The sequence below is a fragment of the Gambusia affinis genome, linkage group LG05, assembly GCF_019740435.1.
Source record: "Gambusia affinis linkage group LG05, SWU_Gaff_1.0, whole genome shotgun sequence".
Lineage (NCBI taxonomy): Eukaryota > Metazoa > Chordata > Actinopteri > Cyprinodontiformes > Poeciliidae > Gambusia > Gambusia affinis.
This window is the reverse complement of record NC_057872.1, coordinates 20,440,582-20,452,707: the sequence shown is the minus strand read 5'-3', so window position 1 is coordinate 20,452,707 and position 12,126 is coordinate 20,440,582. Positions and strand designations below refer to the sequence as shown.

The 12,126-nt window shown below is 41.1% G+C and overlaps 1 protein-coding gene across 1 annotated transcript; it reads left to right on the top strand.

Annotated features, from left to right (window-relative positions):
- The first annotated feature begins 134 nt into the window (after positions 1-134).
- Positions 135-8,939, top strand: LOC122830582. The gene is made up of 6 exons (XM_044116017.1): positions 135-355; positions 2,285-2,589; positions 2,698-2,773; positions 3,046-3,124; positions 4,505-4,688; positions 4,802-8,939. Exons 2-6 carry the CDS (start codon positions 2,287-2,289, stop codon positions 5,405-5,407), a joined length of 1,248 nt encoding a protein of 415 aa, XP_043971952.1. The 5' UTR covers positions 135-355; positions 2,285-2,286; the 3' UTR covers positions 5,408-8,939.
- The last annotated feature ends 3,187 nt before the right edge of the window (positions 8,940-12,126 follow it).

The window sequence follows — 12,126 nt, the reverse complement described above, 5'->3', positions numbered from 1 at the left end:
AGGGTTAGAACCTCCGTCCAATCAACGCTCGGTAATCCTTTCACTGGCTGAGCGGCTCAGCCAATGGCTCGGGTCTCCAATTGGGACGTGAGCCAATAGGAAGAGCGACTAGCGCAGGCACGTGGATCTACGCACACGTTGACGCTCGTAAACTGCCAAGAGAAGCAGCTAGTTGAGACAGAGATCGATGAGCAGACCGGGCGGTGTGCGCGTGTGTGTGTGTGCGCAAAGGATGGACTCGCTGATGCTGTTTCAGCCTCTAACCGTGTACTGACGGATCTACCGGACCCAAACCAGAGGCGATATTTTATTAGTTGTTCAAAGAGGCTCTCATTATTATCTCACTTTACTGGCGGTAAGTATTAAACCGCTTTTCATCATCTGTTGTTAGCGTTTCCTGAAGTTGGCAGACTAGCCTAACGGAATTTCCTGCCCAGCTTTTTCCTGTTTGTGCTGTTAAAACAATGACTTTTTCCATCCCCGACGCGAATCTTTCTTGCTAGTCTTGTATTATTTTTGAAAGCATAGCAGGGTTTTTGACAACTTTGTATTAAAATGTCCAGTGTGTGTTTATATGTTGTAGTGGGCATGATTACTCGCGCGCTCACGTATAGACGGGCAGCCATCACCTGTCTCTGTACCTGAGCCCGCATGCACCATCCCAGCCCTTCTCCATCCATCCCGCGCAAGCTTCGCTACAGAACCAACTCTTTCTGGAACCCTTTGCAGAATCCTAATTCCACTTAAATTAATCACTGAAATAAATTAGTGACTACAGAGTGCAGTTTTAGTGTGCATAAAATATAACCGAAGCACAAAAAGCAATAGAAATTAAGAAGCTGCAGTAATTTTAAATTCATGACTGCTAAACTAGCTATGGAGCTAGGAATAATTCTTCAGTGTTTGCTTACGCTGATATCAAGACTTGTAAATCATAAATAGAAAATTGTTTAATATTTTAACATTTTATTGTGCTGTTCATAAACTAATATGTCTGTTAACATAGCTACCGAACTCAATATTTACTCCCTTATTATTACGATTAATACAACTACCTAATCTGCTGTTTTTTATTGCTTTGTCACTTATTTTAAATCCTAACATTTTTAAATGTTAAGATTTTGTGGAGTTTTGTTTCAATTTACTAAAAATGAATATGATTATTAATTAATCTGTAGGTTTACGCTACATTCCTCCCAAATTATTTGCATATTTAAAATTGTCTTTTCATTTTCTTATTCATGAGTCAAGAGTGAATTTAAAAGTTCTTCTGAGTAGAAATGTAAAGTTTTGGGAATGATATTCTACGTGGAATGCAAGGTGGTCGTGAGGACCCCTTTTGGCCCCGAGGGGCCCCAAGTAGGAGCTTACTTTGCCTTGGACTAACTCTGTTACAGTCAAGTGATGCATTATTTGGATAATTCTTTTGTTTATTTATTTTTTGGCAAAAAAAATTTAATATTGATCTAAAAATACCCAGTTGGTTGAAAATTCCCATTGTAACTTAAATAGACAAAACTGTGAGTGTTTCATTCCTCTCTTAGCTCTTGTGGGTGCAAAAATCTATCAGTCTCTCTGATAAGAGCTGGGGTGTTTATCTACCGAGTACATTCCTATTTCCCCACATATGCTGGTGGGATCAGAGACCAGAGGACGCTTGCAGATCGCTCAGACTGTGGGAGAAGGGCGCGTCAATAGCCAGAGAGAATGAAAAATGTGAGCGGAAATACAGAGGCTGTGTGCATAACGAATAGGATGGGATGAGAGCTGCACGGCATGCAGTAACGCAGCCAGAGAGGAAAGAAGGTGGTTTGTGTGTCTCTAATCCTGCTGGGGAGGGGGTGGATGTGTGTGGAGTAGAGAAAGCACGAGACTGAAGAGAGGAGGGGCTTCGGAGAGCAACCGGAGGCTGTGGTGGAGTGGGAGTGTGCCTATTCTGATTTCACCACTCCACAAGCTCCCATCCCCCCCTCACATTTCCTACTCTCCTCCAGTCTCCTCAATGGGAGCCAGACATGTACCACCATTGTGTGCCTCCTGCATATACCCCCAGCCCCACTCTGCACCATGTTAAACTAGGACACTGGTATACCCACCATTTTGAGTTGTGGGAGTTGTATATTTAGGAAGAGAGATGTGGAAAATGGAGCACCGCCAAAACAGAAAGCATGTTTGTTCTAGGAATTTACTCTTCATTCCACTAAACGTGTTGTTTGTTTTGTTGCTCCTAAAAGCTAAATCTGACTTGTCGTAATCCAAATCCTTTATTACTGTTTCCCCAAAGTGATGCAGTCTCAAGGAAGCACTTCCACCCAGCCCTCCTTCGATTCCCTGAGTTCCAGCGACAGCCTCGTGCTCAGCGACTCGGAACAGACGGAGGACGACACTGACGTCTTTTTGACAGACAGCTCTTCCTCTGTCACCATCAGCAAAGTGGCATCCAAAAAGGAGCTGGGATCGAGAAGCCCCGGGTCACAATGGGTGTACAGGTCGCAGAATGACGGCAAGGGGGCAAACTTCAGCATGCTCAATGTAGATGCTTTGAGCCAGAGACCCAAATCAGAGGGAGATCTGCTGTTTGCTCAGAAGGTAAAGGAGGAGAGGAGAAGAGAGGAGAGGCATGACATGGCAGTGTTTGTACAGAGGGGGCCCTCTTCTGAGACTGTAATCTATCTGCTCTGTCTTATTCTCTGCCAGTGTGCTGAGCTGCAGGGTTTTGTCAGGCCGCTTCTCGAGTTGCTGAATGGGCTGAAGAGTGGCCGATTTGACCACGGTAAGCATTCCTAAATCACTGCCTCCTGCAAGCATGCTGTAGGTACATACAGACTGTGAGGACTTCTTTACCGGACTGGGGAGTTTTCCTCTGGACTCAAGTGTACATTGATATGGCACAATGTGCAATTAACACGACACTACAGCCTCGCTCCTTACATATGATCTCTGCGGGGTTTGAGTGAAAGTGGTGCCTGAGGTGGAGGCTGTTTGTGTTCTCGTGTGTCCGCTCACTGTAAATCATGACAGGTGGATTATGTATTTGATTGACAGGTTTAAGCAGTTTCCAGCAGAGCGTCGCCATGGATCGCATCCAGAGGATTGTCGGGGTTTTGCAGAGACCAGACTGTGGGTAAGAAGTCATCCACATTGTCTTCCTGTTCACACACGCTATTTATAGAGTGCTTTGCAAAAATATTCACATTTTGTCACCTTAACAAAATGTCACCTCCTAAACTTTGTCAAAACAAAGTTTGATGTATTTATAAGAACTTTGAGATAGATTAGCATGAATTGAGTCATTATTCCATAAAATGGAAGGACAATTATGCTCAGTTTGTATTTATATTTGCACCTGAAGTAAATCTAGAGCATCAAATTGTCTTCATAAATAGTCTTGTAAATAAATAGTCAATCTATGTGTAATACAATCTCAGTGTAAATCTAGCTGTTCTCTGAAGGTCTCAGAGTTTTGTTGGATATAATAATAATGAAACATGAGCAAATAAAGTTGGAGGAGCAGCAGAGATCCACGGCTCAGGTGGAAGTATATACTGGCAGAAAAATTATTAGTTTTGGATTGAATAAAAGTGGGCTTCATGGAAAGTAGCCCAAAGAAATCATTGTGTAGGACAGTGGTCCCCAACCCTGGTCCTTAGGGACCGCTGTCCTGCATGTTTTTGATGAGTCTGGACTCAAGCACAGCTGATGCATATAATTGCATCACCTCCTTTGCATTCTTTCAATTGTTACAGAAGCCAGTTAATCACCTGTTCATTTAACCCAGGTGTGCAACCGCAGGGATATACCTAAAACATACAGGAGAGTGGGCCCTGAAGACCAGGGTTGGGGACCACTGGTGTAGGTCCACAACCCTACACCAGTGGGTAGGGTTGGGTAGCAAACTTGTTAAAATACATAATTTGGTCAGAGGAGATGAGAACTGAATTTTCTATTGGGGCAACATACTGCCAGAATCACAGTGGAGTGGTTTAGATTCATCGGTTTGCTAGAATGGCCTAATCAGACATAAATAGAGTTTACAATCTGTGGCAATACTTGATCATTGCTGTCAAAGATGTTTTCCTTCCCATCTAACTGGCCTGGAGCTGTTTTGCAAAGCAGAACTGGCAAAACTTTTAGTATCTATCTGAGCAAACTGTGAGTCATTCAGAGTGGCTGAATACAGATACATGCCAGATTTTTATTTGTAGCAAAATTCAGTAAACCATGTATCCCTTTCCTGGAAATTTACAGTTATGCACCACTTTGTGTTGGTGCATGTCATAAAATCTCTGTGGAAAAAACATTGAAGTTTATAGTTTTTTGTAATGTGATAAAATATGTAACATTTAAGGGACATTAATATTTTTTCTGTGCAGGAGTTTTTATCTGACATCTACTTCCATAAATGTCAGGATTATTAAATGGTTCAAAAGCTTTTGGAGGTGGTTTTCAGTTGTGATGATTTTCCCAACGTTTTCTGACTTTTTTTTTCTTCTTCATATTTTAGGGAGAAGTACCTGAACACTTTGCTCCAGGTGGAGGTGATGCTAAAGCTCTGGTTTCCCCATATCTCTGCTCAGCCTATGTCTTCATCCTCCAGTTTCTCCACTTCCCCCACTCACTCCCTCCAGGACACTTCCAGCTCCACTCCGCCACACAAACATCGGGACCAGCTGCATATCCCCGTCAAGGTGAAAATGCGTGTATTTCATCAGCCTGCTTGCTCAAATAAGCCCCTCCCCCTCCATCGGCCACACCGCTGAGAGTTAATATTCATTTGCTTGCTCTCCTGTTCATTTTCCAGAAGCGCAGACTCAGCTGGACAGACACTGACTCCCCCACGCCTTCCCCTGTACCTATCAAGTGCCGTCGTACCGATGGAGAGGAGAGGAGGAAGAAGCACACTCGAGATGAAAGGGATCAGTCTGCTGCTTCTTCACTGCTGGCTTCTGACACACACCCGAGTTTGCCAGATGTGGTCTGCAGCAGCCAGCTAAGCAACGGCGCAAAGGGAAATGACAGCGAGGGCGAGGAGCTGGACCAGCGCTCAAAGTACAAGGCAGCCCAGAGCTCCGAGCCGAGGCTGACGTGGGTGCACGTCGCTCCCATCCCGTCCCCCCGAAAAACGTGCATCTCGCATGAGGCCATAAAAGCGGAAAGTGTCAGCGAAATCGTTCTCACAGCAGGGAGCAGGGGCAGTCCAGCTATGCAAGACTGCTCCATCTCGTCCACCACGCCCTCTAAGAACCCCAAAAATCAGAAGAAACCAACACAGTGCCAAAGCCAGCTCGTTGCTGCCGGACTACAAGGTGAGACAGAGAGCACTGGGACATGTCAAGGTCAAAACCAGCCCGCATTTGTCTCGCTGAAGCCTCTGGCTCGTGTATGCCCCTCCACCGTGGAGACCTGACACACAGAGAGAGCAAAAGGCCAGCAGCCTTGCTCTCCTTAAACCACCTGAGGCATAAAGCTGCTGCAACACAAAGAAAGGGATGAAAGTGTTGTTTATGAATGCGTTTCAATAGGAGGAGAATAGCAGTTAGTGGAGTTGGATGGAAATGATAAATTGCTATGGGGAAATTTGAAGGGATGGGGAAATTTTTGAAGTGAAGTTCTGATCAAGCATTACAAGCACTAAATGTCTTATCTGGGTTTCGTTTAATATAAATCTAAATAGTTGGTCTAAAAGCAGACTCATGCTGATTTCATAGTGATTTATTGCAAAACTACCTAATCAATATTTAAACTGTTTTGTGTTTATTTACACAGAAAATTGTGATAATTTACATAGCAATTGGTATTGGAGGCAGCGTTAGACATGGTCTTCCTCTGTGAAACACATACTGACAACTGAACGTGTGAAGCGCATGTCAAACTCAAGGCCCAGGGGCCAAATGTGGCCCACCTTAGCTTTTTACGTTTCACACAGGAAGATCACTGGCGGCGGAGCGCCTCCCACCTCCATCACCTCTATGAGTAATCATTGGATTTTGTGTAAATAACCAACAAATCCAAATGACTTAAGGCTCACAAAATAGCGTGTAAATACCCCACGGTGATGTTTTTGAGACTGGACTTATTTCACAACTGTAGAAGTCCAGACCCAACTATCCCAAATTTATACTAGATCAAGATTTAATGAGAGTTATCCACCAAGGATAAGATAACCTTTAACAGAAGCTCACTTAAAAATATCCAGACTATCCCTTTGAACTTTTTTAAATACACAATATGGAATATGCGTTTCAGATATATATTAAAAAAAACTATTGATAAAGTAATATTCTTAATTTTATATTAACCCAAACATGCACTAAAAGAGGTTATAATTAAAAAACTAGAATACACCTAAAGATCAGGAATACAGGCGTAAAGATGGTCGATGGAGACTGGAGCAAGTTTCAGGAGCAATTAAGAGAATAACTTCATAGCATGAAAGCAAGCAATATATTCAGAGATAGCTGTTGTCGCACAACTTTAACTTAAACTTGAAACTTTACAAACTTTGGAGTCTGATGTCAGTATTTAAAATAAAACCCTAGAATGCTATGATTCCATTTAACAGAGTGAGCTAATATGTGTGCTATGACAGGAAGTCCTGTTTGATTTTACAACTACCTGTAGATAGGATAGGAGAAAAATAAGTGTGAATTGAGTAAAGCCACGTCCTGTGGCTTTTTGGTGAAAAATACAGCACTGACTAATTAATATGCTGTATATGTGGTGTGTTGGAGTCAGCGAAGATGGTGGAAAACAAACGTCTAACATCCCACGAATGTATTCCAAAATGTTTGAACTCTTCACATCCAGAGGAGCGACGCCGTAGCAACGACCCGTCTCGCTGTGAATCAGGCGCTGCCGCCCGGTGTCTGCAAACCGACCGGCGATCAGGGTCAAGCAAGACTTTTTTTCTTTTCTTTTTTTTAATGACCAGCCTGAGAAAAAGGAACAGGAAAAACAGCAACCACTCAGACATAAGACTCTAGTTCCACTGTTAATTTATTCATATTTCAATCAGACACTGCAGCTATTTATTATTGTTTATATTTATTTATTGGGCAGCTGATTACCGCCTGCTGTGCATTCGCATAGTATGGCCCAGTTTCCTTTTCGAGGGTTTTCGATACTTTTGACATTTCATGTGTTTTTTACTACTATCATGAGGAGAGAAAAGGAGGCAGATGAAATATTTCGACTGGACTAATGGACTACTGTGCCTTTTTGCCAATGTGTTTGAAAAAGATCTTGGTGCTTTCAGTGCATTTTGATTGTTTGCATTTCACAAAACCAATAACACATTCAATTGAGAAAAGCCAACATGTAGTCTGTACTTCTTAAAAATGCACCAATGCATCAAAACCAACAACATAATAGACAACTAAACCAACGGCGTCCAGATCCGATATCCTGATATCTGTTTATCCTCACTGCCCACAGCTCAAGCTGATATGGTGTGTACATGTGTTCAGGTCATTTGGTGAGAAACCAGTAATGTAAAAACAAAAATATGTGTTTACTTGATTTCTTTTATCTTCGAAAACAAAATTATTTCTAGTAAGGTACGTAATTCTGTGACTATCCATCACCGTGACTGTAGGAGGCGCTGTCTTAGCTATAGGCTAACAACATTTTTCACAAATGGCAATGAACAAAACATTTAGAAAATTAACACCTTTTTTATTTATTTGGATGAGGATTTTTAAGAAATTTTGTAATTTTGTTAAAAACGCTCATCCCTGCCATTTATGAGCAATGGTGTCACAAATATCCTTGCTATCACATATTGGTGTTTGGAAAAAATTTAAAATTTCTTTTTGCCGTCGGTTTATATATATATATATATATATATATATATATAAATTGTTTCTGGCAAGGGTTTCACAAAAACAAAAAAAGACTTGTATTTCCCTGTTTTAGTTTGTATTTTATCTTGAAATCAAATAGCCACTTCTTTTTGTTGTTGTATTTTATTACTAATTTGTGGTTGAAGAAATTGGTTTTAAGGCTTCCACAGACTGAATATACACACTGTCAGCAGTGGCTATAATTTTTGTTGTGTATGATTGAGAGTAATCTGTTTTGGGGCTCACATCAGCGGCAGAGCTAATTGAACTGCTGGTGCTCTTTAAAAAAAATATATATATATATATAAATTAGTTAGGAAATCTTTTCTTTGTACTAGATGCTTCATAGGACCCCCCTTATTTATTTTTAAAGAATAAGCTAACATTCATATAAATATTAAGCTATCTTTATTATTGTGATCGAATCAACTTGTATTAAAAAAAAAAGAAGCATATAAATATTGAAATTATTTGTAATTTTTTTTTAGTAATTAATTCACTAATTTTGTACCAAGGGAGGTGACACCTCTAAAAACACCCACATGTAAACACAGAGCCCCCCTGGCAGCCATCATATTACTGCCCATGTCATTGGAGCATCGAGCACACAAACCCTCCGTCACAGATCCAGACTCTGGATCAGAGCCTAAGGGCGGGGGGGGTTGTCTTCCACCTCACTCTTGTTGTTTACTGTTGAAGTATGACAGAGAAACCAATTGCACTTATTTGTTAATCTGCTTTTTTTTCTTTCTTTTTTATTTGGCTTTCTTGGATGTATGTTTTTTTGGGGGGTTTTTTACTGTTGCATTCACTGCTGATTAGTCAGGAATAACAATGTTTTGTTTATTTTAGCTGCCTTTCTCTCATTATACGCTAACTGACTGTAAACGCGTCCCTTCCCCCATTCGGCTGCACTGCTCTGCCCTTGCCATCTCTGCTACATCCCCCTCAATCCTGTTAGTATCTTTCTCTCAAACGAAGCCATTTCTTTCTTTCACTTCCATCTGTTTTCCTGATATTATCCTCCTGACTATTTTGTTTTCCAGCAATGACACAAGACAGAAATCTTTTAATAAACGACACATTTTTGAAAGTGAAGATGCATTCTGGATTTTTTATTTTTTTTTCCCCTGTGTTTTCTATGACAGAAAAAAGTTATATTTTCTTTCCTTATTTGCTATTTGGCTATGTTCATTATGATGCCGTGATATGAGTCAGATTTGACGTGTTTTGAAAGGCAGCTCTCACTAAACAGATGTGACTCAGTGGGGTGCAGATTTAGAGACTGTACATTTTGAAGTGCGTGTGAGCTTGCAGGGTGGGGGGTTGAAGGAAGGAGGGTGTATGGTGTGAGACTACTGACTCTAATCTGACTGAAAGTAGTAGGGGGCTGGCTGATCCTCCAACCAGCTGCTACTGCTGAGCCCAAACATTACTGCCGTATATTTGTGTGCACATTTAGGTTAGGAAATCATAATTAGGAACAACCTCCTAGAAATAGACGAAGAGTCTGGCATGGGGGGGTGTCTCTAGTGCATCCTGTGGTATCATGAATGAAAGGGGCGGAAAACAAGTAGATTCACTTGATCTGAATATTTAAAAGAGTTGGGAGTCCAAAGTAGAGCTGATATATTACTTATAGTTATTGTCAAAATCTACACAAGTTTTTTTTTTGTGGGAAGAATTTACTTTTCCACATGACATTTATCAAGTATTTATGTAAAAATATATTACATGAGTTCACATTTCTTATTAATTATATTCAGTCTGATTAACCTGAAAGGAAGTTCAGCTGTGTACAAAGGGTTTTGTTGGCTTTTGCTAATTTACATAATTTAGCTAAAGCCATAGTTCTCACAAAGGCTACTAAGGAAAAAAAGTTTGTGAAGTTAACAATAAAGGTAAAGCTGATAAGACATTTCTATAAAAATCTATGAAAATAGGAGATGGAAACTGATCAGAGCGACTGATGAAACGCTGAAATAATCTCTGTTGAAGCTGCAGAAACTTCTGGCTGGCACTGGAGCTGCTGGATGTGTTACTAAATCACTAAATAACGCATTTGGTTTTGGCTTAAAGAAACTGCTATGGTCTGATAAATCCAACCTGAACTTTTGGACTCAACTCCCAAAAGATAAGTTTATCACAAATCCAACACATTGGCAAAAGAACACTGCAACCAAAGTGAAATATGGTGGAAGCAGAAACATGGGCAAGGATAAATTTTTAAAAATGGAACGAGAGTTTCTGTAAAGGTGGGTGAATCACGATCCAAACAGATCTGTTTTTAAGGTCTCAGCTATAAAGTGCTATTATTTTTCAGCTTCATAGTGAGGTAAATCATACACAACAATCTATTTAACATTTTATTCACCAAAAGAAAGGATGTTACAAATGGTAAAATAAGAGACACAATTGCTACACAGGCAATTTCGTTGGGAAAAATAATTACAATGAGAAATTTTCACCAGTAAATAGATTTACACAAATAAAAAAGCTTCAATAATAAAGTTTTTTATATTGTGCTCCGAAAAGTTTTATACAACTTTACCAGCTATGCTCCTAATTCAGAGAATCTATGCTGACTGGAGAAATTTTGAACTTGAAATTTTCAGAACGCCTTACATGTTCTTTATTTTAAAAACATTTCATTAAAATTCAGTAAAATATGAAGAAACATTTGGACAATTATGATTTATCTCATAACGGCCATTAAAAAACAGCAGTGAAAGATAGTAATTTCCTCTTTGTGCTGGAGTGTTGCGTGGTTGAATTTAGGAGGGCGGGGTTTAGCTCTTTGGTCAAGCAGGATGAAGCCAGCAGTAGTCCATACACGACACTCTTACACGTAAACATACAAGCACCACACATCACATTCGGCTCAGGCGTGCACTGCTTTCTGACACAGTGACTGGCTAATTTCACGATGGGCCTGTCTCTGACACACTGACTGTGCTGCGCTACAAAACCAGACGGCCCACCTCCTCTCCCTCTCTTTCAGCCCCCCCTTGTATCCATGCAGTTTTTAGCAGAGGAGCAATTGCCCTGCTTCTCCCCAACACAGCAACACACCCCTTTTTCTTCTCTGAAGCATGGAAACCAGGGGCAAGAAGACAGGGATGTGCTGGGGGTCAGTCAAGGACGTTGAAATTGCTGCAGCTTAATTAAAACAATAATGGCTTTTTGTTGTGTTTTTAAAGCTTTCAATGAAAACTAACTCACCTTGAGCAAGATACGTTGCATTAATTTTTCCATTTTTTTTATTCCTTTGTATGTGTAAGCAACAAGACTAAACAGGAATTGGTAAAACACCATTAATGCGCTTTGTAGTTGTCACTTCTTTGAGTATCCAACAAGCATGTGTGGGATTATTTGAGCATGTGTGTTCGGGCATCAATAGGATTTCACATAATGAACTTACTGCATCTCTTATCCGCTGTTGTGGAGGTTTTATTTGTGGGTCTGCGTCCCGTTGTTGAGCTTAACAAGTTGAGGGTGTCTGCGGCCGCGCTTGCCGCGAACGTGAGGATGTTTAATGACAATAAGGTGCTTAATCATTTATCTCAAACTCCCCTCCCTTCATAATTCAGTCTCTGTGCAGAGATAAAACCCTCTGAGCTAAAGACACACTGTGATTTTGCAGTAAAACCCACGCACAAACACACGCGCACACACACACACACACACAAGCTCTTACTCACCCTAAGCCCACAGGGGAGTTTTAGTCCAGACTTGTCACAAAACAGCCTTGACGCACATTTAAAATGCACAGTGGCAAACCCTGAAATGGAAATCAGAGCCACCTCGAAGTCGTTTCTGCCCTTCCGGAGACCCCATCACTGACGGAGCTCACTGTGTTGAAGGGAACGCTTTCACCCACCATCTGTAACCCTCCATCACCGTGATGCCACCTATTCGGTAAAGACGGAGACATCGGGGCCTCACTTTCAAGGACTCACGTGTTTCTCATGACATTGTGTGCAATATTTGGGACAAGGAAGAGCTAAAAGGCAACAACATCCTCGTCAGTTTCTTAAGGACTGGAAGTTTTAGTGCTCATTGTGACGCCATGTCGCACGACAGGGGAACAGGTTGGACATCAAAAAATCCACAAGATGCATGTAAATAGTGTTAGAAGTGATTTTAATAAAAGCTAGACTGCATTAGTGAGTGATTTGGGTGGAAACGCTCCAGCCAAGGTGTGGAGTTCAGACAGCAAAGTCCCCAGCGACTGAATCATCCGAGCTGATTTACAACCCCTGTCACTTGTAATGGAGTAAAACTG